The 25,209-nt window shown below is 39.1% G+C and overlaps 1 protein-coding gene across 12 annotated transcripts in view; it reads left to right on the top strand.

Moving 5' to 3' along the window:
- myo18ab (myosin XVIIIA b) overlaps positions 1-16,230 on the top strand; it is a 126,718-nt gene extending 110,488 nt beyond the window's left edge. For 7 of the 12 annotated variants that reach the window (XM_063492366.1, XM_063492367.1, XM_063492365.1 and 4 more), the window contains 6 exons: positions 309-494; positions 667-806; positions 1,863-1,907; positions 7,529-7,651; positions 8,673-10,127; positions 11,977-12,079. In XM_063492366.1, the coding sequence (XP_063348436.1) occupies positions 309-494; positions 667-806; positions 1,863-1,907; positions 7,529-7,651; positions 8,673-10,119 (1,941 nt within the window). In that variant the 3' untranslated portion in view covers positions 10,120-10,127; positions 11,977-12,079. Of the gene's footprint in view, positions 1-308; positions 495-666; positions 807-1,862; positions 1,908-7,322; positions 7,495-7,528; positions 7,652-8,672; positions 10,128-11,976 lie in introns of those variants that run through there. The other 5 variants (XM_063492376.1, XM_063492373.1, XM_063492370.1 and 2 more) reach the window with 4 other exon arrangements.
- Positions 16,231-25,209: the final 8,979 nt, after the last annotated feature.

Raw genomic sequence — 25,209 nt, 5'->3', positions numbered from 1 at the left:
CATAAAACAACATTGCCCTATAAAAACAAAAACTTCACAAGACCCCTGAATGCATCCTGTTGTATCAGGAACCGAGACATGAGCAGCAGGTACTTGAATTCAAGAGGTTGGGCCTCCATGGATAAGATGTTTGGGGTTTTGGGGGGGGATTTTTTGCACATCAGTGAGATACCTGATTGGTACAGTTTCTCTTAAATGTTACTTTCACCACCATTATTATACATCATATTTTTCACATTTTACATGCCATATCTATATATTTATAGTTTCAGTCTCTGTCTCTAACCATCTCCCTTTGTTGCTGACAGAGCCATTTAGCTCGGCTTAAGGAGAACTTGGAGAAGCTGACGGAGGAACGAGATCAGCGCAGCAGCAGTGAGATTCGAGAGAAGGAACAGAACAAACGTCTCCAGAGACAGATCCGTGATATCAAAGAAGAAATGGCTGAGCTGGCCAAAAAAGAAGCAGAGGCCAGCCGCAAGAAGCATGAGCTGGTAAGACAGTAATGATAATGATATCAGTAAACTAAGCAGTGCAGTCATATGCTACTGACATCTTAGGAGACCCTGCACAGCATCCACAAGCAATATATCAGCAACACTGAACTCATCAGCCTTTGGTCCAGACTAGCTGAAAGGTTCATTTTATCTCTTGCTTCATTAACAGGAAATGGACATTGAGAGCTTGGAGGCTGCAAATCAGAGCCTGCAGGCAGACCTTAAGTTGGCTTTCAAAAGGATTGGTGACCTCCAGGCAGCCATTGAGGATGAGATGGAGAGTGATGACAACGAAGACCTTATTAACAGGTATGGTGCCACTTATATGTGTAACTGAAGCTGAGGTTTAAAATCACTCTTTTCTGTAGTGGTTACAATACTAGTTCTCAAGATTAAATCTGGAGAAAATTATCAATATTTTAATGTGACAATCTAACTGTTTTCACTGGTGGCTGCCTTTTTTTTATATCTAACTGAAAGAGGGTTTTCATCAAGTTGGTTATAGTTTGACAAGGTATCCAAGAAGAAAAATTTCACGTTTAAAATGATGTCAACAAACCAGTCATTGTCTGTCAGCCAGGACAGCTGTCATGTTGAGCTCTCATTGACCATTGAACATCAGCTCCACTGACAGTTCCAATGAAAAATGCAATGGCTGTATAGTATATAGTATATAGTATACAATAGCTGTATCCTTTTTTGACAGAGTGAGATTTGATCTCAAGCTGAAATCACACTGCAGGTTTTCATTCATATAAATTTAGCATGAATATGATATGCTTGTCTTTATAGACGATGCATTTCTTTTCTTCTGTGCTGCACCAAAAATTTCTCTAACTGTGACCCAAAAGCTGAAATGCATATCATGCTATTGAACCGAAATATACATGCTATATTATGGAGGTGCAATAATTTGTTTGCAGGGGAAACTCTTACATCCACATTGTAAAGACAGCAGACAGCTGTTTGAACTCTAAGTTTAAACCGCTGGGAATTAAAGTCAAAATTAATGGGCATAGCGTATAAAACAGTAAAGGACAGAGTTAGATACACTAAAATGATCTTTGAATAATGAACTTTTTCAAAGAATGAAAGAAAAATGATTTCTATTCATTCTGCAAGGTCAGATTGAAGTAGTCTGCTCTTTGTCCTTTAAAAAAAGGTTCAGAGAGTTTGCTGAAGAGAAAAAAACTGGGTCGTCACATTAATTCCTGAAATAATTTGAATATCATTCACGTTTCATTTTTGTCATAATTTTTATTTAATTTTTTTCTATTGTTTCTTTTTTGTTGTTGTTTTTTTTAAATTTCTCCTGCCCCCCCCCCCCCTCTTCATCATCACCATCATCATCATCACCACGGCCAGTTTGCAAGACATGGTAACAAAGTATCAGAAACGAAAGAACAGAATGTGAGGAACCTCTTCTCCTTATGCACACACACATACACATATTTATTTGTTTTATTTTCACCACTGGAAATGATGCATTCTAGTCTTTGAACATTTAGATGGATTTGGTTTACATCTAGTTAGTTTTTCAGTTTTGAAAAGACTAGAAGAGGTGATATTACAGATTGAAATAAAATAGAACATGGATTTTGAATGAATGTATGAATAGACAAATTTTAGGTTTTGGTAGTTTAGAGTAATTGCTCCATTCCAAATGCACTGATTTTCTGCAGTTTGTGCAAACAGGAATGAAAGCGTCATGTAAGGAGAGATAATTCTAAGGAGAGATAAATGCATCATCAACAGTGCTCAGAGATTCCCTTATTAACCATGTTTATTTCACATTTTATTGCATGCCATGAAGATGCATGAATAACACTTACAATACATTATGAACCCTCAGCATGAAAGTTTTCTATTTTTTGCACATTTGATTATCGTTAAGTCTGCAGTGGTTTAGTCTGCCAGCCTTGTTGCGTTCAGTGTTACTAACTTATTTTAGTTCTGGTCTTAGCAGTGCAGATAATGACAGAATGAATTTTAAAGATTTTTGTTTTAAATTTCTTGGAGTGCTCCACATCACCACTTAAAGTGAGTATTCTTAGAATAAAAACAGGAGGCAGAGATTTGTGAGCTGAGTTGAAGAGAAAAACATTATAGTCAGGAGTGTGCAGATTATTGATTGGAATTTTATGCTAGAAGATTGATTTTTAGCCAGGCTGGCCACAACTTATAACAACAAAGTTATATACTTGACCAGCTTGTATGTTAATGTATCCTAGACACTGGAACAGTCTTTTGGTAGGATTAGATAGCACAGAATCCTAAAAGCACAGTCAATAATGATGGCTTTCTTGACTTTGTGAAGTGGTATCTGATTACCCATGATCCCAGGTACCTGCTGACTTAAAGAGATGCTGATTTTTATGACTCACATTTCTGCTTCTAGGTGATAGCATCAACACAATACATCATTTATTCTACTGTGACATACCCTCTTTAAGCCTGGAAGCTGTGCAACACCGAAATATGTGAAAACCCGACAGACTTTATAAACTGACTGAAACAGAACTAAAATAATCTTTTTGTAAACTTACCTTTTGGTTAGCCACAAGTGTCGGGATCTCTTTGGTCATCCCTCTTGAGGAGATCATTCTCACAGTTCTTGTGGTCTATCCCACTGTGTTTATGTTCTGGTTTACCTGGAAAGTGTCAGTTCCTCTGTGTTGCGTTTAAATATCAGTTGGTGATGCCTAGCCTCTCGCTCCCTGGGCCCTCTTAATATTTTATTGCCCTGCTCTAGGGCTGGATGTGACTGTGACTCAGCAGTGACTGCCCTCCTGACAGGAGAAAGGGATCGTGTGTTTCTCATCAATCTTTAAATTGCACTTGCTTAATAATGCAGAACCCTCAAATGTCTTACAAAAAGCTGTCTTGCTCAACAGGCAAGTAGCACACTCGAACAGTTAACCTCTGGCTCTCAGCTATTCCACTACCTTGTCAGATTACTAATCAAAGCAGGGAAGTGTAGACTTCTGGCTTTCATGCCTGACTTATCATTTTATATAATATCAGATACAGTTTATTCTTCATATGGTTCACATACTTCATTTATATAGTCATTTGCAAAGACCTGCACATCTTGTCCTACACCATGAGTTGTTAAATTAGGTACCAACAATCACTAAGATATATATTTGATTTGATTTATGATATATATTTATGTTATATATATATATTATTATATATATTTATATTTGATTTAATTTAGAATTGCACACTACTGCTCCCACACTACACACACTGCCCCAGTGGTGTGCAGTGGTTTTTACAGCAGTGGTGGGAGAAGTGGTACTTCTCCCACCCCCTCAATAAATAAATAAATAAATACGTGAGAATAAAACAAAATAAAAATGAAGTGAGGAAGAAATGAAGAAGAAAATGTAGTCTTTAACGAGACAAACACACCGCTCTGACAACCCCTTACTTTACCCTTCCTCAACACTTCATCTCTGGCTTAGAATTTTCTTACTACTAAAGTGTTTACTATTAGTTGCATCATATTCTTTCAATTCATGTTTGCAACAGCTGTCCTGCGAGGGCCGCAACAGCTTTTAATCAGGTCAGAAACACAAGGCAATACATTGATTTGAAAAGAATTTTAAATTATTAAAATAAAAATTTAAAAATCAGAGCTAAATTTAAATGTTTAAACACTGTGTGATGTGGTTAACTGTGAATATATCTAGAGTGGGATTAAAAATTAATGAAAAATGAAGGTGGTGTATTAGTAAAATCAGTAGTTAAACTCTGTAAATTTAGTCAATCAAGGGATTTTGTACACAGGCCCAGGTAGATTTGGATAGCCTTTTTTTCCTCCATGTAGAGGAGATGACTAACGTTTAGCTAGTCTTGTTAATCTAGCTGAGTGGGTTCAGGCCAATGCAGAACAGCACCAGGGACAGAGAATTTCCTTGGTAAATCCCGCACTGCAATTGGCTTGAAGCTGGCCTGTAGGCTTGTTCTGAATTCCTGATTAAGGCACTTGGGATCCTGTTGATCTTGTATAGTTGTACACATTCCAGGATCCATGTATTAGGCATTGAGTCATTGTTGTAGTCAGTCCAGGCATCGCACTGGTTGATTAGTCTGGTGTTATAGTCTTGAGTGAGTGCTCTGTCTACCAGTATCTCATGTTTTGTTTCTGCCCCTCCTTTCTGGACCCTGCTCGTTCATGCCATGTGCCCACACACACACACACACACACACACACACACACACACACACACACACACACACACACACACACACACACACACACACACACACACACACACACACACACACACACATGTCTGGTTTGCTATCCTCGTGGGGACATCCCATTGACATAATGCTTTCCCTAGCCCCTTACCCTAACCCTAACCATTAAAAATGAATGCCTAACCCTAACCCTTACCCTAAACCTAACCATAACCTAATTGTAACCCTGACAGTAAAACCGCATTTTGAGTGTGAAAATTGCTTTCAACCCCGAGGGGACCTGGATTTTGGTCCCCACGGTGCAGAAAGTCCCCACCAGGATAGCAAAAGTCAGATTTTGGTCCCCACCAGGATAGTACGAACCCGTACACACACACACACACACACACACACACACACACGTATATAAAGATAAATCCAGGGTCTACCTCTGCCTCTCGCCCTATGACTCTACATCAAACATAGATTTCACTTGCCCAGCCTTTTCACATATGGCAGGCAAAAATAATAGATTCTGTAAGACTCAGGGACACACAGAGAATCTATACACGCTAATGATGAATATAACAGAGATGTACAACCAGTGGCGAAAGAATGTCAAGGACAATTTATGTCTCCACAGCACGAGATGTGGAGAGATGAAAGATAAAAACAAAGAAAACGAATGGTCTTTTGTGGCAAGTCCACAGTGGAAAAGATGAGGACATACAGTGGGTAGAAGCAAATCCCACAGATTATTTAATAGCTGAGACGTGTGTTGCAAAGCTTTTTACAGCTTAATAGTCTGTCGCCTCTGTCCTTCCACCAATCCCTTCTACATCATCTTTGCTGGGGCTGGGGCTCAATGCAATGCAGCTCCGGTATTACTATTTAAAGTATTATATTCCATAAGAGCTGGATCTCATAGGGCAAAGCATACTTTTTAAAAACCCCTTTTGAAATCTTCAGTTTTAGTTTCTGATTGCAAATGATTTTAATTTTCGGTGGTTCTAGGCCTTTCTGTGCTCCACATGATGGTAGGTTTTCTGAAACAGATGCAGACATGTTGAGCCACACTCTGATGTCTCTATAGGACAATTAGGCTGTAGCAACTTTATTTCATAGCACCACACAACCTTTGATGGCACTTAATCAGTGTTGCACTTGTTGTATCTGAGCTGATGACAAGTCCTGTATTTTACTTAATGGTTGAAGGTGGTTTGCAAAAGTGTAATGATAATTGAGAGGAAAAGCAGCCAGTGGCCAGCTGTTTACCAAGTCATTCTGTCAAAAACCAATATTATAAGTGTATGAATATAAGTGCATGTGTGCACAGAACTGCTGATGAAAATAATTACCTGATGAATAGAAATGTTGCACATTCCTATGTCTTAACAAAAAAAATAATTTTTCATCAGCAGTATTGTCATAAGATTTCACTGTAACAATTCAGAGTGGTACTCAGTAGTTTGCTTTCCCCCTACATACTTGTATGCATGCCTGTCAACGTCATTTGGACTCGAAACATAATGTCCACTCGAGGACATCAGGCCCTCAGGCCACCCTCACCAAGTCTTGTTTGGTCAGAGACATTTATACTAGAGATCATTTTGTAGGTCTCTGGCAGCGCACATCCATGCCAAACACCTTTAGGCAGGATGCTAACTCCAAATTGCTCTCAGATGCACCTTTTGAAATATGAATGTGTGAATGTTAGATAGAACGAATAGTGCTTGTGTACATAGGTGTGAATAGATGGATGTGAGTGAGGCATACTGTATAAAACGCTTTGAGTGCCCAGAGTAGAAATATGTTTATATAACCGGTCCATTTACCATTTAAACCGGTCCTACTGATGGGTTAAAGACCTTTTATGGCCTGTTATACGAGAGTAACTGCCTGTCTTCTGCAATTTCCTCCATGCTCTTTAAACTGTGCTGGGAGACACAGTAAAATAATAATAATTTTGTCCATATCTCTCTAGTATGCGCAAAACTTGAAAACAGTTACCCACAAAACAACTGTGTGATGGAGATGTTCACTTCTTATACAATTTAAAAAGAACAAAAAAACCCACAAAATGCTAAATTGCTAAAATAACCGGATCTCCAGTTCCTTTGAATGATAATAAGAATAATAATAATAATGTATACTTTATTTGTCTGTTGAACTGTATATATCAAAGCTGTTGTGCCTTGCATTATATCTCTGTCATGTTGTTTCTTTGTCACTGAAGTAGAGAAGTTTAATGTTTGCCAGCATTGGTAGCGCTCATTTAACCCCTTAACGCCTGGTGGATCCTATTTCAGACACAGACACGGTTTTTGTGAGTTTTTGAGATTTCTGCATCATCAGTGTGATTACCCCCACCCCCACCCCCACCCCACCCCCCAAAAAACCCTAAATAAATGTAATTGCAAAAAATACCAAATGTAACAAATACAGTACAAATTGAAATTCATATACACAAATTTCTATTCCTTTTTGTAAAATTGCCAGAAGGTTCAATAAACACTCAAAAACGTGTGAAATTTCTGGCATTGATTTCATGGTTTGATAACCATAAGTGAAGTCTTAAGGTGTTGACATCTCTGCAACCTTGACTTGACATGCATGTGTTTTTTTTCCCCCTAGAATAAATGCTACAGCCACCCTTCGCTGCCACACTAACACCACACACGAACATTACTACCTGTGCTAACTGCCATTTCACATTCATATTCCATCACCCTATTCTCCTCACTGAATGGCAATATTTGACTTTTCTCTTTATCCTGTTCTTTGCTCTCGTCTCTCCTTTGCTTCCGCTGACCTGTTTTCCTGTATCTGGCCTGCACCAGTCAAGGGGATTCAAACACAGATTCTGAGGTGGAGGATCATGTGGAAGGGGTGAAGTCATGGCTGTCCAAGAACAAAGGTTCCACCAAAAATCTCTCTGATGACGGCAGTCTCAAAAGCTTCAGGTCAGTACAAAGGTAGCAACTCTCACCGTCACTTCAGCAGCAGTTGGGAAACAGTCTGCCGAGACATTTGTTTTTCCTGAACTTAGCATATTTAAGCATATCTGCTTAAAAAGGTGAACATGTTATGGCCTGAGGAAATAAAGCCATCAACACAGAGAATTTAACTGAAAAGAAGGGACTGCTATTAAATGTAGTTTGCAAACTGTTCTGTCTTCATTGTCATCCACTTGGTGAAGCAGGGCTTTTTTTCCCTTTAGTAAAAAGAGGGGACCTTGGTAGTGGATTTATCGATATGCCCATAGGCCAGCTGGCACAGTCTACCTGAGCCGCTTGCTGAGATTAATGAATGTGTCTGCGAGCTGACGGTTTTGACTGGGCCAGATTTATCTCCTTACCAGATTTAACTTTCCTCCCTCAGTTGAGCCTAGCTGAGTCATTCCCAACTTTAAATACTTGGTGTTTTTAAATTTCTCTCAGCAGCTTCACCCTATGGACACACACTTTCAAGTTCAGTGACTAACTGCCAGTACACAGGTACAGATACTTTAGAGTTCCTGTTGGGTTTTTTAACTCATTATAGAACAGCTCAAAAGAAAGGACTACGTTTTAAGGGAGAATTTAAGCTGTGGTGAAGTTCATTTTTCTGTGGGATATTTGAGTTGGAGAGTTTCAGCCACATTATGTGAGTGAAATGCATACAAGTCCACTTTTATGTGCTCGTGAAAAAATGTATTAAAAGTCAGACATTTTTATAGGATTGTATAGATGGGTAGACAAATTAGCCCTGAACCAAACCTGAGTGGTATTGTGTTACATTGCTTTCCTTGCTTTCATCTAATTTTGCTAAATTTCAGCACTTGCATTTCTTCTCTCATTTCAGTTTTTATGATTTTTATCACGTTTCATTCATTCATTTCATTCTCTTCTTTCACTCACCTTTGCTTTTGCCTAATATCTCGTCTTTGTCATTTTCTCTCCCACTGTCTTTATTTCTTTTGTCTCTTCCTGTTTTTCTTTGTAGAAGTGCTGTAAATGTAGAAGCAAAGGAAGGAAAAGAATTGAAAGAGGGTAAGGAATGGAAAGAGGTGAATAAAGAAGGCAGAGAGGTAGAAACAAGCAGGCCAGTTTCAGTGATGAGCTCCCTAAGCTACAGAAAACGATCCAACCTCAGTAGCAAAGGAGATGCCCTCTTCAGTGAGAATGCTGAGTCAGAGGATACGCTATCCTTTCGTAAACCGAAACCCCAAGCTTCTGATTTTCAGAATGATGCATACTTAGCCAGCTCAAGGAGAAAGTCTCAGGTATTGGATGGCATGAATGACAGACAGTCAGTCATCTCCCAAGCCTATTCAGAAGCCAACAGCCAGGCTAGAAAAGGCCTGGACAGCCGCTGGAGCAACTTTGACAAAGAATCAACCATTTCATTTACTGCACCAAGTCGGGCCTCCACATTTCTTGGGTTAAACCCAGAGAATGATGCCAAGTCTAACGTCAGCTTAGGTCTGTCAAGCCCACTTGGACGCCATCAAAGCACCTCAAGATTAGACAAGGGTAGAGGGAGCCGTTCACAGTATAGCAGTGGTCCCAGTAGCCCTTGCTATAGCAGACGTTTTGGGGGTTGTAGTCCCGGAAGTGTTAGTCGGCCTGACTCAGTGGCTTACAGCTGCCGTCTTAGTGAGTTTGATGTTGATATTGATGATAGTAGAAGTGTGGCCTTCACTGAGAGGTCAGCATACAGTCCACACTCTTCAACTGGACGCAGTATCTCCATGCCACCACCACAAGTCAGATCAAATTTTGAAAACGACGCAGTTGATAACTTGGATGTCAAAACAGTCAGCCATCGCAACTACCTTGACCCTGACCTGGAGAAAGCCATCAATGAAGTCCTGAGTTTTAAACCTATCAAATTCAAGCGCAGGACTTTGGAAGACTCTGACTGTGAAGAAGAAAAATTAAACAATAACGAAACTGACAGAAAAGATACTCACCCTGTCAACAGCTTCAGACGCTCTGCATCTGCTGCGGACTGCATGAGACCAGCCAGTAGCACCAGTAGCCGCAGTAGCCGCCATCGCCACAGTAGTAAAGGAAAGAGCAAGAAAAAGAAGAGAAGCCACAGCTCTGACTCTGACAGCTCAGAAGATGGCCATCGTCACAGAAGCAGCTCCAAGAGGAGATCCAAAAAATCTAAGAAAAAATCCAAAAGGAAGGATGAGTCTTTGTCTTCTTCCTCATCTTCCTCATCTTCAGAATCAGAATCAAGCTCTGATGCCTCCACTATTTCCTACCGAAGTTCCAGCAGTGTGAAAAGGGCACCAGGTCGAAAGGCTTCAAGTCCAGAAGTGGATGAAGAAGCTGGGTCTCAGAGCAAGACTCAGCCCCTTAATAAAAACGATGAGAAGAAGAGAAAGAAGAAGGTCGACAGCCTGATGATGAAGTATTTATACCGGCCGGAGAGTGACTGATGCAGGCAGTAGGTAGACTTACCTTGGAAAGAGTTTTTTGAAGCATGATGTCACCTAACCAAACAAAGGCCTTTCACTTCTATTAACCAGCACATTAACTATTTCTCATACAGTCTGACTTGAATAGTTTTAAATTCTAATAAGGGGATTGCCTTTTTCACGTGTGACATTAGTGATGCTAACAGTTTTTGCTGTACACTTTAGTGACAGTAGTCTGTGTGGTGGTCTCTTCACATTGATTGCTTTTATCCAGGAGTCCTTTAGACCAGAACCGCCTCCTGGTTTGGTGAAATGTTATCATAAAAGGAGACACAGTCTATAAGAAGGTATTATTTGTGGCTATCTAGCTCAGCTACTCAATACTCCTGAGATATTCCTTTGATTTACAAAGGAATAAAAATCACATTACAAGTCAATTAGCAAATTTATGTGTGATGCACATTTCACTGTAATTAACTCCACCAGTTTACAATATTTAAATATCAATATGAAAAATTTCTATGTTTATTTTTAGTAGGTTTCTTGTTTTTCTTGCTTTTAGGCTAATTGAGGTGTAAACAATTCTCAAAATGGGTTAAAAATGGCCTATATTCGATTTGACCATACAGTATAGCTGTGTGACAGTGTGAAGCCACTATCCTGGGTAAACAATATCATGACCCTAGAATAAATCATGTCTCCTGCTTTACCACATTTTTCTCCCCCTAAATTTTCATATTCAATTCAGTGTTATTTATAATGGGCTAAATCACAACAACAGTTGCCTCAAGGCGCTTTAAACAGTATCAGACAGCATATGCTCTGAGACCAAAATATCTCTCACAGGCCATTGACAAATATTATTGTAACATTTTGAGATTGTTATCTCACCTGTCACTTTGAAATCTTATCTTTAATAACAACATTAATATGATGTGTTTTGGATGGTAGCATGTTCCCACATTGCTTGAGACTGCAAGTTTTTGTGCCCACTAGATGCTAGAGCAATGGCTGACATGAATAAAATACTGCAGCTCTCTGATTAGAAGAATATAACATATACACACATGCATGTAGTCAAAATAATGAAGGCTAATGAAGAAAATCTAGTCACCATATGGACATAATACATCCAAAAATCCAGTGAAATATATAAGACCTGAACTGTGAATTGTGGCAAAGTGTCTTTTACAGTATATTAGCCTTTTTTGATCAGACCAGAACCTTTCACAGCATATCACAGAGTGTTTTGTGTACATGTTGTTTGTACAGCTGCCAGAAAAAGTTTGTAAATTCTGATATTTTCTGTACAAATGTTATTGGATTTTGACTCAAGTACTAAAAGCAGATAAAAAACAAATTTAAAACAATGAAATCATGCCAAACCTTTTTATCTATTTATTGAGAAAATGTATCTGGTATTACAAAATTCTGAAAGGAAAAAGTGTGAACTTTTGGTGACTTTAGAAGAAGGCATATTTATGCTTAACAGGCTGCGAAAGGCATTAAAACTGCTAGGAGTTTAAACTACACCAATCCACAGTCAGGTGGATAAGTCAGCCGTGTTTTGTTGTGTGTGGAGGAAAGGGGGTAAAATTGTTTCAAGTAAACAACCAAGTCAGTTCATTTGGTTCCACTTGTTTTATTTGATTTATCTAATTTTATCACTTGTGTAAAAACTTGATGCCTGTTTTCATATTTCTACAAAAATACAGAAAATGTCATCAGATTAACAAGCTTTTTTTTACCCCAAATGAACAAATGAAATAATAACTGAGAACCATTCGAGGACATTTCTCAGATTTCAGCCACCATACTGTTCTCTATTCGCATTCTAAATAATAATTTAAAAAATCTGTTTGTTCTTCCTTGCTCCAGCCCGCCTAGCCAAAGACGCTACCTTTTCGATAGATCTGATGAAGAGGAAGAAGAAGAAGAAAAAGAAGAAGGCGGGGCGTCCCTACACTATCCTCGATACAGATACAACACCAATGTGAAAGGTCGAGATGGCGAGGACAAGCCTTACGAGACTGCATCATAGCCTTATGAGACTGTGACAGCTGTGACATTTTGTCTTGCATGCAGAGATCAGCACATTTGTGGTCATATGGACACAACCACACACCCAAACACTCCTACCCCTGCAGGAGAACACAAACACTTAAAATCAATGCTTCCTGTGGCAGACCCTCACAGGACATAATCGAACAGATACTATGGTCTGTTTTTGACCGTGCACTTATCAGTCTGACCTCACTGCACAAACAGCAGCTCCATTATTTACAGCTCGACTGTGCTCATTGCATGCAAGCAGCAGTTGCTTTGCTTGAACAGCCATCTGGTATAAAACTGATCATGGCTGCAACTGAGCCAAAGAACTTGAGCTTGCAATAATAATGGATCCTTTTTCTCTTTGTCTCTCTTCTGGATTTACATGTAATATACCACAGTAATATATATTGCCATACTACAGTGTATTGCCAAAAAAGCCTTTGTTCCAAGTATGTGAGCACACTGCTTTTCTTATTACCAGTCTTTTTCCTTCCTTCCTTCCTTCCCGTTTGGGAGAAGTGCCATTTGATTTAAGTGGGCTCCTCTACAGCTGGCTTCTCTGCAGCTGGGGTGCTTCATGAACTGCTGCATGGTACACTTAAGACGCTTTCATTATCATCTCCTCGCTTTTTGTTTGCCTGAATTCTCTTTTCTCTGCCTTTTACTGGCAAATTAGTTCTTCCTTCCAGGAGAGCTATATCACTTAACTGCTCCACTATGAAACCCAAACATTTTTCTCACTTTTAATCTTTTGTTTCTAATGTACGACAGATGTGTTTTTCAGAGGATTACTGTCAAGCACATTCATTTACTTTCATCTTACTTCTGTGAAATGGTTTGAGCTATTTTGATTTGACTTGACAAAGCATTTCCCAGGCTTTGTTAGTGAGGAAGACTCTATGGCTTTGTCCTGTGTGTCATGCTTACATGCGCTCTTGTTTCCTTTAGTTTTGAGGTTGATGTGCTTTCCTTTTTTTAAACGGAATAGACTTTGGACAACAGTCATTTGTTGGGTTCTTATAAAAACTACTAAAAACTGATCCTCAGCCAGCATATAAAAAAAGAAAAAATCTAGTGTTATGCTTTTTCTTATCACCAAATTACATGGAAAGATCAAAACTGACAATGGTTTTGGAACAAAATATGAAGTGCAAAAGTTCGCACGTGCAGTAGTGACCTGAGGGTGGTATTGAGGTTCCTCCCAACAGGTCCTTGACACTAAGCTAAGAGTGAAACCACTTAATATGTAGCTGCAGTTATAATCCACAACAGTCTAAGGCAGTTAAGATTTCAATGGCTTGTTCAATTAAACGATATAAAACTGTATTTATACAGCGCCAATTCACAACAACAGTCGCCTCAAAGCGCTTCATATTGTAAGGTAAAGATCTTCTAATAATACAGAGAAACCCCAACAATCAGATGACCCCTATGAGCGAACACTTTGGCGACAGTGGGAAGGAAAAACTCACTTTTAACAGGAAGAAACCTCTGGCAGAACCAGGCTCAGAGAGGGGTGGGGCCATCTGCCACGACTGGTTGGGGGTGAGCCCACATTTTGTCTGGTCAGCAGGGAGGACCTTTGTGTTACCCACAGTCACAGCTGCTACTTCATTTTTGTACAGTGAGAGGAAGCAGTGACACATTATAACAATCATTATAGACAGTCTGTTTGATGCCATCAAAGCTCTTAAACTTCCTACTGAAAACAGAAACCTAAAAAAAAAAGCTTTAAAATATATAGTTTTCCTTTTAGAGCTAATTTTATTGTTTTAGCCACCCCCTGAAAGGTCAGCTGTGTGACATTTGCTTCTATCCAAACGCTAGTTGATATCTTTATTTTTTTCTGATGTAGGTGGGGTTCTCCTGTATAACATGAAGCTGATCATAAACACGCAAGAAGCTTTGTTTCACAAACTGCAGTAAAACTCTGGGATATGCATTCTGAATGCACAGTACTAATACTTCTAAAATGGACTATTGGCTTAGTAGACATCTCTTCATTGGAATGAGAGATATCCATTTCAATAAAGCTAGTGCTAAGTTAAAATATCTAATAATCTACTTCTATCAAATTAGGAGTGTTGTCTCATTCAGACAAATAGCGAATTACCCGCGTAAACATAAACATACTTGGTGATTTCACACATGGACCAGATGTTACAGTTTCCACAGAAGTAAATGAATCTTAATTTGGATCTCTTTCAGTGAGTTTTAATAATGAGAGTGTAAAACATCACCAAGGTTCATTTAACTGTAATGTCTTTAACTGGATACATTATAGCCTGTATAACCAATACTGTGAAATCATGTTCAGTGTCATTTAAGCCTGTTCTGTTTTCAGTTTGGCGTTTCCTGAACAGCAAAAGGAAAAAAAAAGAGAACAACCTGCATTTTATTTTGACCAAAGGGTGTGTTACATCACACCCTTTGGTCTTTTGTCTGGTATTTACTGAGTGGCATTAGAAATGTTTGGAAGCAGTTTAAACTTCAGAAAAGCTTCACATTACGGGGGTGAAAGAATCAGTGGGTGTTCTTCGTGGGAGGATTTAGGTGTGATTCTACTACACATACTGCGCTTTTTAAGAAATGTTTAACTTTTCTTCTCTATGCAGTCTGCACGAGTGTGGAAATGTGTTTTTTGACCTGATTGACCTGATAACATGTTTTGTTTGAAGACACACACACACACACACACACACACACACACACACACACACACACACACACACACACACACACACAATAAAAGAAAGTAAAAAAGGTTGACCCAGTACTGACTGCACACACACAAACACAGTATTTATATATAAATGTGTTTATGATTCATGCTAGCTTTGAAAATATTTCCTATTTTCATTACTATACAAATTGACCACTTGTTACAAATTTTGCATTACTTTTTAATATATTGTAAATAAATGATGGGGATTGTTTTGGAATGGCTTCTAGAATGGTTGACTTGAAGTGTTTTGCTGCTGTGGGAGTATCTGATGCACCTACTTTTGTATCTTCGTGTGTTGTGAGATAGCAGTATGGATGCTATGGGTGGCTGCTTTTAATATTTATTTCACTGTGTGTAATTTAAGGGAAAATCAGCCTGTTTCTTCTGCTGCTTCTTTTGGCTACTCCCTTTAGGGTTCGCCACATTGGAGCATCTGCGTCCATCTAACTGTATCCCTAGCATCCTTCTGGCCAGTCCCAATGAAAATCTTACCATCTCAACTTCTAGTTTGACCTGTATTTTGGTAGTTCCACTGTCTCCATATGTCTATACATCATAGCAAGTCTCACTACCATCATGTAAACCTTCCTTGTCACTCTCACTGCTATCCTTCTGTCACAAATCAACACAGAAACTCGTCGCACTCACTTCATCGTGCCTGCACTCTCTTCTTGACCTCTCTTGTGCACTCTGTTGCTTTGGATGATTGACCCCAGGTATTTTAACTCCTCTATTTTATACTATCTCTCTCATTCACACACGTATTATGTCTTGCTTCTGTGGATCAGTCTCTGACTGGCCATTCAGATGGGTGACAAATAAAAGAAAAAATCTGAAACTTTAACTACTAAGGGCATCTGTTGACTCTGTTATGTTGTGGGAGGCATACCGCTAGCAATATTTGGGTCTACTTGTCTTTGTAGAGGTAAAGCAGTTCCTAGTTTATCCTTTACCATGTGAAACATTTCTCTTCTGCAGCTTTTACTTGACAGACAAGCACAACACAAAGTGAAACACAAAACTAAACAATAAGGGCAATAAAATAAAATACAATAGGAAAACCAGATAAAATCACTGGATCTCCACCAGGGGTCACTCAAAAAACTGACATGCATGAAAATGTTGTACACATATGCTGTGGTTTTCCTAACAATGAGATCTCAACCCAGCTGAACACCATTTGTCATCTTCAGCAGCATTATAGAAGGGTTCAATATTTTCTCATTTGAATGTTGCTGTAGTTTTAATGCAAAAGTAAATTGAGGATGCAGTGAAACAAAGTCAATTTGCAGAAGTTGAGGAACCTCTACTGTGTAACATCATTGATCCAGAGACTGATGCTGGAGCAATAAACATCCTGCAGTCAGAATTCTTTGCATGCCATTTTTTGTGTTCTGGTGCCTCAATAAAATTTAGAGTATACGTCTAGCTACAAGTCTTAAAACAGGTTAGTTTTAAAGTGATGTTGCTGCTGGACTTTAACATCTTTCCGTCATGAACTGACACCAGCTTGAAGTCTTTCGTCTGCTGCGTTCAGTTTGACAGAGCATGTCCTTTGTCTTTGTTTCTTTGTGCTTCTCCAGAAAAGTTTGGACAGCAAAAATAGGAACAACTGTCTGCTTTGAAATGATTGTAGTAATTCTTGTTATTGTTGTGTTTTGTTTTGTTTGTTTGAAAAGTGGTTTCTTTCTTTCTTTATAGAAATTCAAGATTCAAGGAATATTGCAGTATGTCCAAAATGCGAATATCTAAAATATGTTCTTGTTACCCACTGTTCCTTAAACAAATGTATTTTCCACTGCAGTCAGTAGATTTTATACAAATAACTCTCTCACTGAGCTAACACAGCCAATCCCTCAACATGTTTGTACTCTCTGCTCATATTGCCTTCATATTTTAACATTGCAGTCAACAACAAACAAATCCTCCCTAACAAAAAAAGTAACTTCAAGGCCAAATTGCATTATAGTTCTTCACGTCAATAGACGGAATTTGAAGGTAGTGACACATCTAAAAAAAAGAGGTTTGGATGAACAAAAGGTGTTCAGTTTGAAATGGTAAATGGTACTAAAAAGAAACCACTGGAGGAAGTTTCTGCAACTAATTAGATGGTCATAGAGTGAAAAGGTATTTGATGCCCAAGCAAAATATAATTTAGTACTTGGTGGAGAAATCCTTGTTGGCAAGCACAACACTACGACATTTCTTGTTGTCACCAGGTTTACACACATTTGCACAGGAGAGATTTTGGCCCACTGCTATTTGCCTAAACTCTAAATTCTTTAGGTTTTTCTGGTTGCTAATTGGCAGCTTGAAGCTTCAGCTGGCTTTAATAGGACTGATGCCTGGGAACTGATGAGGCCACTTGATGTGTCTTCTTTAGCCACTCCTTGTTACCTTGGCATTATGTTTTGGATCATTATCATGCCTCAAGACCCACCAATGACCCATCTTAGGTCTTCTGGCAGAGGAAAGGAGGTTCTCATCTAATATTTGACCATATTTGGCCCCATCTCTTGGCCCTTCAGTGCGGTGAAGTCATCCTGTACCCTTAGCAGAAAAACAGCCCCACAGAATAAAGCACCTCCCTGCTTGTCTGTGCGGATGGTTTTCTTTAGGTCATCCTCCAAATACAGCCGGTCAAGTTGTCAGAGCGCTCGGTTTTGGATTCATCTGACCACTTTTTTTTCCTGAATCTTTTAGATCTCCACTGCCAAACATAAGATGGGCCTGTACATGCGCCTTCTTGAGCAGTGGGACCTTGCTTTTGGTGACAAGAATTAATGCAAAAAATTCATAAGCAACTAAGAAAACTGAGACATTAATTAGAAATGAGCTATATTCTCCTCTAACATTTCATATTTATTGCATGTTTGGGAGAATGCGTAAAGGTTGGCCTCATGCAGTTTCCCTTCACAGGTCAAATGTGATTCGCCCTTCGTCAGTGGCTCCCCGCATGCAGCGTAGTGCCACTGACAAGCAAAAGCCAGCAGGAAGCAACTGGAGGTGAGGTCAGATCATCTGTGGAGCTGGAAACTGAAATGGAATTCTCCCTCACTGAGGCTTTTTTTTAATAGGGAACGTTCCCAAGCTGCAAACAGGCAGCTGTTCAGCTTCACCTCTCATAACACATCAGATCGGCAGCTTGCTACATCAGCACTTCCTGGTTGGGGAACTGGCAATTTCAGGCACTTCTCTTGGGTGTTAATAGCTTGTAGTTCTCTTCTGTCTGGAGTGAAATGAAAAGCTTACTGCCTTAAACAGCAACAGCCATTCTCTCTTTGAATTAGTGTAAAAATGAAGCATGAATTATTCCAATCTATCTTAGTCCTTCCCCTGGCTCATTTTCCTAGAAATCCTTCAAGTGGATTACAGATTACTGTCTGCAACCTTTGTCCTTCCTTAATCAAAATTACTTGAGCCCATTCAGTATTCAGGAGCTGAATGATGAGATTCGGCCTTTCAAACACTGTAGCACATCTCTGCGGGCTCGGGGGGGGGGACTGAGGTGGACTCGGATGACAGAGGGAGCGATAGTGGAAAGGCAAGCATGCCTTTTCCCTAGAGAGAGACGGTGACAAGAAGGTGCCATAAAAACATGCAATGCTTTCAGTGTTTTCTCCTGGATGCCTTGCCAGCTCATTACCCTTCCAAATGTAGCTGCTGTTTCTGTCTTTCCCCTTGGGCTCCTTGGCTGACAGTCCATCTTGTTTTCTGGCTGACTTGTAGTCGTTGCCTCTGACCTTGTGTCAAGCGTACCACAGAAGCCCCTCTGAACTGTCATCTGTTCTGGAGGATGAGATTCTCGATGGTGATTTTTTTTTTTTCACAATGGTCTAAATTTGTCATGTATGGCATCTGATTACTTTAATTATTGAGTATAAATTGTTTATAAAATGTTAGAAAATAGTGAAATATTATAACCTTGAGATATTTAGTATTTTTAGTTCAGCTTCATCCGTTTTGTTTTCCCACAAAAAAATACTTTAACATCATGATGTAAAAATGTGAAATTTTTTACTAGAGGGCATTCTTCACATTCATCATCAGTAGTGTAAGTTTCCTTTGTATCCATAAATCTGATTTAGATAATACAGTATAGAAGACAAACCCGGGTATCTTTCTTTTATCTGAATTTACTCACCCCGACATTGGCAATCGAATAAGCAGCCATACCAAGCTGGTTATCACCTCAGTAACTCAAACCAGAGTTGCCTCTGTGTGTTCTCATGTAAGAAGTGGCACTGGCAGAATCAGACCAGTCTCAAACATGTACTGGGAGCAGAATGGCTGATTTTACAAAGGAAGGTAAAACTGGCATATTAGAAAATATGAAGATGTTAAATGCACATTACAGGGTGAATACTGTAGACAATGCTACTGAAAACCTTTAGACATTCCTACTATCTACACAGGTCTGTGAGGAATTTCCAGGACTTTTATTTTTCAGAGAAGTTATTGATGAGCAGATGATGATTTCATATTTCTTCATTTCTAATCTTGAACATAACCTGCCCCGGAGCAGGTTAGGTCTAAAAGAAGAAGTGACCCATCTTTGTAGTACAGAAAACCCAATGTAACTCTAAAGTTACCCGGATAAGCCCAACTCATCGTACAGGCCTCTGGTCCAGTATTCTGTATACAAAAGTATGATGTGAACACTTTGGTGCACAAATACTAAAAACAGACTTCACATTAGGTATCAGGCTGTCAAGATAAGTACTGCCCCGCTGGTTGCTGCAGATGGAAGACAGGTGGAGAGGTGTAGGTGTGGAACCAGGGATCCACCCCAAGGGTCAGTTACAGGGAAGTAGAAACCGGATGGAAAAACACCGGACACTCACTCGGATCAAGACAGGGACGTCTAAAGAGCACCTAAACTTATGAAATGAAAAATCTTCAAAAAATCCTATAATTTTGAATTGGGAACAGGGAGTGGCATGTTCCATACTTGGATGTATTTTAATAATTTACAAAAAGATGATAGAAAAAAAGAGCAGTAGTAAAGATTAGTTCTAAATGCTGAGCGGCAATCTTATAGAGCTGGCTGATAGAAAAGGATGTGCAGGAAGGAGACCGAGGGATTTATTAGATATAACACGATGTCACCAGCATATAGACTGAGTTTATGATTGGAATTAGTTTTAATGCCTGAAAATCTCTCATGCTGTTTTGTATGAAAAATGCATCCTTGCCTAGTAACTAATTTTTAAATTAAAACTGACAGATGGGTTCAGGTGGAGGTGGAATTCATTAAGGGTCAGGTCTGACACTTTTTAACGTTTGCAATTCGATGGTGAGAACCTGAAAAGGTAAAAGTATGCTTTGGAAAGAAAAAAAGAGTCGGTCGGAGAAAACGTGCAGGGATCAAGGGTGGGGAGAAAGCCCCTTGTAATAGAGAGTTCAAGCACAGTGGAATTGATGGAGAGAAGAGAATAATATTAGGAATGACTTGCAATAGATGTCTACCTTACCTGTTACTTGATTGCACTACCTAGAGGGGGCTATAAACATGTAGTGTGTGACTGAAGAAGAAACACTCAATGCATCATGGGAATCTCCCAGCAGCCAAGACCTATTACAGCATAACTAAGGGAGGATTCAGGGTCACCTGATCTAACCCTAACTATATGCTGCAAAAAGGAAAGTAGAAGAGGGGCCTGAAAGCTGAAGTCTCTGCCTCCCATTTTACTTTTAAATACTCTAGGAACCACAAGTAAGCCTGCGGTCTGACAGCAAAGTGCTCTAATGGGATGATATGGTACTATAAGGTCATTAAGATAAGATTGGGGCCTGATCATTCAACACTTTGAGTGTGAGAAGCAGGACTTTAAATTCCATTATGGATTTAACAGGGAGCCAAGGAAGAGAATAAGAATTCAGCTGTAAAAACAGAGGCATCATGGTTTATGCATGGAAAAAAAAAACCTGATCAGTCATCTTGTGATGCAACATACATCCTCTCTATTGCATGAGGGTGTAACCATTTCATTTTGTACAAATCCACTCTTCCAAGTTTGTGTTTCACCATCTTTTCAACGTGCTATATCAAGAACCACACTGAGTTTATATAGTAAAAGAGAAACAATTTTCTTCCTTGCTACTAAAGTGCTACTAAATTCTAAAGTGCGATTTCACTGACTCCGACGGTATAGCAACTGTGACAGTTTGTCTTAAAACAACAATAATTTCACATTTTGACTTTATGGTCAAAAATCTATTTTTAGAAAGAAATCTCGAAATTTCGACTTTATTCTCAAAATGATCAATAATATTTTTTTAATGTGGCCCTAATACTCGCAGAGATCAGTAGATCCCAATCCTCAGAAAACATTTCACAAACAGACTTGTTGCAACAACAGTGTCCTCCTGTTATGGTACCATGCTAGGATTCAGCGCTTTAGAGCGGCCCATGGGATGGCTGCAGCTCAGGCAGTAGAGCACATCATCTAACTAATCAGAAGGTTGGTGGTTTGATTCTTGTCTGCATGCCAAAGTATCCTTGGGCAAGATACTGAAAACCAGGTTGCTCTGTGATGTGTTAATTGGATTGTGAATGCTAAATATAAAACAGAGTAGAAAGAGGTGCTTGCATGAACAGGTGAATGAGGCATGTTGTATAAAGTGCTCAAGTAGAGAAGTACTCCATAAGAACCAGTCCATTTTAAAAGTCTTGAGTGCTTCACAAGAATGCAGCTGCTCTTCTTTTTAGTTTGTGAAGATGTTTCACCTTTCATCTGAGAAGATTCTTCAGTTTTAAAACAACTGATGGAGAGTCCAGGTATTTAACCCCTTGTGGGGTTAAAGTTCTTGAAGGTCATAATTTTGTTAGCAATTGCTGTCATGTTGGGATAGAGCATTGAACCCTGTCCTATTAAATGCAGCTGCTTTAACCTTTGAGACAAAGCAAACATGGTTTCCTTGAACTAACACACGTGATGGAGCTCAGCTATCTCCTATGCCATCTATCCAATTTACATGTCTTTTATGCATATGCTGCATTGCAAAGTGCACTCATAGTGATAGCTGGGTCCATTGTCTCTCCAGGATTTCTTATTTAACTCCTATAGTGTAGATGTCCTGCCGAAAACACTCCGTCAGGTTGGCCTGTAAATATTCATCATCACAACTACTCTCTTTGCATTTTGCAGAAATATCAGTTATGATCACTTATGCTTGCATTGGCCTGAAACCATCATGACAGCATCTTCTCACCACAGTGAGAGAGACAAACTGACGTGACACTTGCAGTAAGCTTGGCCAAGTGGAAAATACTTCTGCTGTCACTCTCAGTGGCTCAGTGTCTGCATGTCTCGTCTAGCTTTCCAGTCTCACAGCAGTGAGTGGAAACTGATTTCTGTTGGCTCACTCCCTTCTGGGAAATAGTTTTTTAAAGAAATGGTACTTCTGTCTGGTCCCTCTACATTCTGGTTGATATTAATAAAAAAGTTAACATTTTAAGCATATTAATGAGTGAAAAATAACTCAGGAAGCCCATATCTGCAAAACAAATATTGAAAACTCATCTATTAAGTCAAAATAGCTGAGATGCTCTTGAATGTAACTATCTCAATCTTGAGATATTAAAGAATGCCAAAAGTCAAATTTCGCACATCTAGTTCAAATGTAACACTGTTGTTGCTTCATTGGTACACGTTATTGGGTGTGGCCTCTCAGCACAGACACTAATAAGACCAAAACAACACAAAAGCCTTCATCACTTTGGAGGTGTGTGCCAAGTTTCTCACTTTTAAACTTTTCTGTCCCCTTAAATACTTCCTGTTTCTTGGTGAGTTGCCATGCCAACAGGATGTTTTCATAAAAAGCATCAGGGTCAAAAGTTCAGACCATGTTTAAGATGAATCCAGTCAACCTGTGAGGAGTAGTACACAAAAGCATAAAACATGACGCTGCATGTTTCTACCAGGTTACACTCCAAATATTTCTATTGGCTTATAGTCTTGGTATATATTGTGACTGTTGTCACAAGTTGGACCTTATTATTCATCAGAAGTTTGGCAAGATTGAACAATGTATGTGTGAATGACAGAAAATTACAGCTTTATGGTGAATGACTGAACATGCCCCACAATGAAAAGTCAACAGCTTTACACTTTGCACTAGCGTCACCAAAGTCTGTAGCTGAGACAGACCAAATATGAAGTTGATCCTTTTGATCCCTAGAAGAAATCTGAAGAAGTACACTGTCTGAAAATCACAATAAAGTCTTTTTAAAATCAAAATGGCAGAGGTCCTTTTGAGTGTGGTTATTGTTTTGGGTTTTGGGGTGTTACACATTTGTGCCAGATGGTGGAACAGTGGAGCTATGGTGCCATTTTGTACCCACCCTGTTTGAAACCCATCAAGATATGCAGATTTTCATCTATTTTAGAGCATATTTTGGTCCTCAAAATAAAAAACAGAGCAGTATCTGCTCTGGTTGGTTGTTGGTACATGGGACTTAACTTTTGAATTATTTAAATGTAATTATTATTTTTAGAAGATAAATTGTGTGTGTTTTTTAGTATATCATGAATATTTCTGATGACTTGATCCTTTTTCTTCACTTTTACTCTGCATACAGGACAACTGGACAGAAAACAGGACAAAGCACTTTCCTTGCTGCGTAGGAACTGTTCATTGTGCATATCAGTGCTTTTATCACTAAAAATATTTACAGGATGAATGTTAAAATATTCTGTAGAGTTGAGGGCTCCTGTAGAGTTGCTGATAAAATTACACAGCTTTAAGTTTTTGCTTGCTTATTTGAATCATTATTGGTAGTTATACTGACACACAAGGCTCTGGACAGAGCCTCTGGACAGAGCCTTGTGTGCATAATAAGTAATGCCATAGGTGAACCATGAGGCATTACTTATTCAGGACCAGGATTAGGCTATCTAATGGTCGAGCCATGAATACTCTTCATATACAACAGTAAGATGTAATTTTGCGAGCTAGATATTCTGTAAGCAATGTTTCAGTTGATGATTATTTGTAGTTAAATATTTGCATTTGCATGTTTAATGTAATTCTAATTCTTGCATTTGTATAATGTCTCTTTGCTCCCATTTGCAGTCACTTAGAGGCAAGGGAGCAAATGGCTCAGTGATCTCTGTCGTTTCACTGCATAATTTTCCCATTCCCACTGATGGCCTTGGATGGCATCCATTGTAACAGGGCCTCTGATTAGTGATTAAAATGTTTACTGGTACATGGGGAAATGGAGCTAGGCAATAGTCCACCTCCACAGCCTAAGCACACAGCTCTAAGCACGCAGCTAGCTTCACACAGACAGATTGCTCAGTGGCTGATGTCTTTTTAACACCATTTAGTTGATAAAATGATGGAAATCCAGGGAGGGTGGGTCACTGATGCATCATCCATCCATCCACCCATCCATGTATACACGCATACATATTATGAATATGTCATTAATTGTTGAATTTACAATAGCTCAACAATGTGGGATTACAGTGTTGCGTTGTGTTGTTTGACCAGAAAATAAAACAGTGATAACAGGCCTCATTGAAAGAGTCTGACCCTGGTGTGTGTGGTGCAGGATGGGGGTGAGCGTGACCCACGGTAGCCACTAGTCTCACAGAATGACTTACAGAATGAATGATTTAATAAAAGATGTTTCATAAAATACATTTAAAAAGATGACTGACAAACAGTTGTAAAAGATAAAAAAGTATTCCTCTTTATTTAAATTAAGATGGGATTATGTCCCAAAAAATGTTCATGTGAAAATGTGCTAAAGATAAATATAACTGAAGCAGAATTACATAAACTGAGTAAAACATGCAATGAATTCTATCCATGTCTGACTGAATGTTTCAATGTGATGTGAATTCTCTGTGTTAAGAATAACAAAGTGAATGTAATGAAATGATTTTAAAGTTTAACCTTTGTGTTTGTTAACTCTTTTAAGTCAGATAAGGTGTGGGTGGGTGGTCACTGGCTGATTAGATGTCAGCAACTTCATTGGACGGCCAAAATGTGTCCCCCACCTCTTCATACAACTGACTGACATAATCAGGGCTATTAGGACTTTTCAGTCAGAGAGCCGAAACCAAGAAAAACAGTTTTTTTCCCCTCGCTCTTTATCCAATGTGAAAGTAACAAGAACCTTTTGTACTGTGTTTGGGATCACTGTCAAGCTGAAAAATGAAGTTATTCCCAATCAGATGCTTTCCAAACCACATTGGACAATAGATCCAATGACTTAGAATACTTTTCTGTAGGATCACCAACAATACTGGCTAAAATGCAACCATGCCAGAGCCTCCACTGTTTTACAGATGGCTCACTCACTGTTACTTACCTTACTA

The sequence above is a fragment of the Pelmatolapia mariae genome, linkage group LG14, assembly GCF_036321145.2.
Source record: "Pelmatolapia mariae isolate MD_Pm_ZW linkage group LG14, Pm_UMD_F_2, whole genome shotgun sequence".
NCBI lineage: Eukaryota > Metazoa > Chordata > Actinopteri > Cichliformes > Cichlidae > Pelmatolapia > Pelmatolapia mariae.
This window is presented reverse-complemented; position numbering and strand designations above follow the sequence as displayed.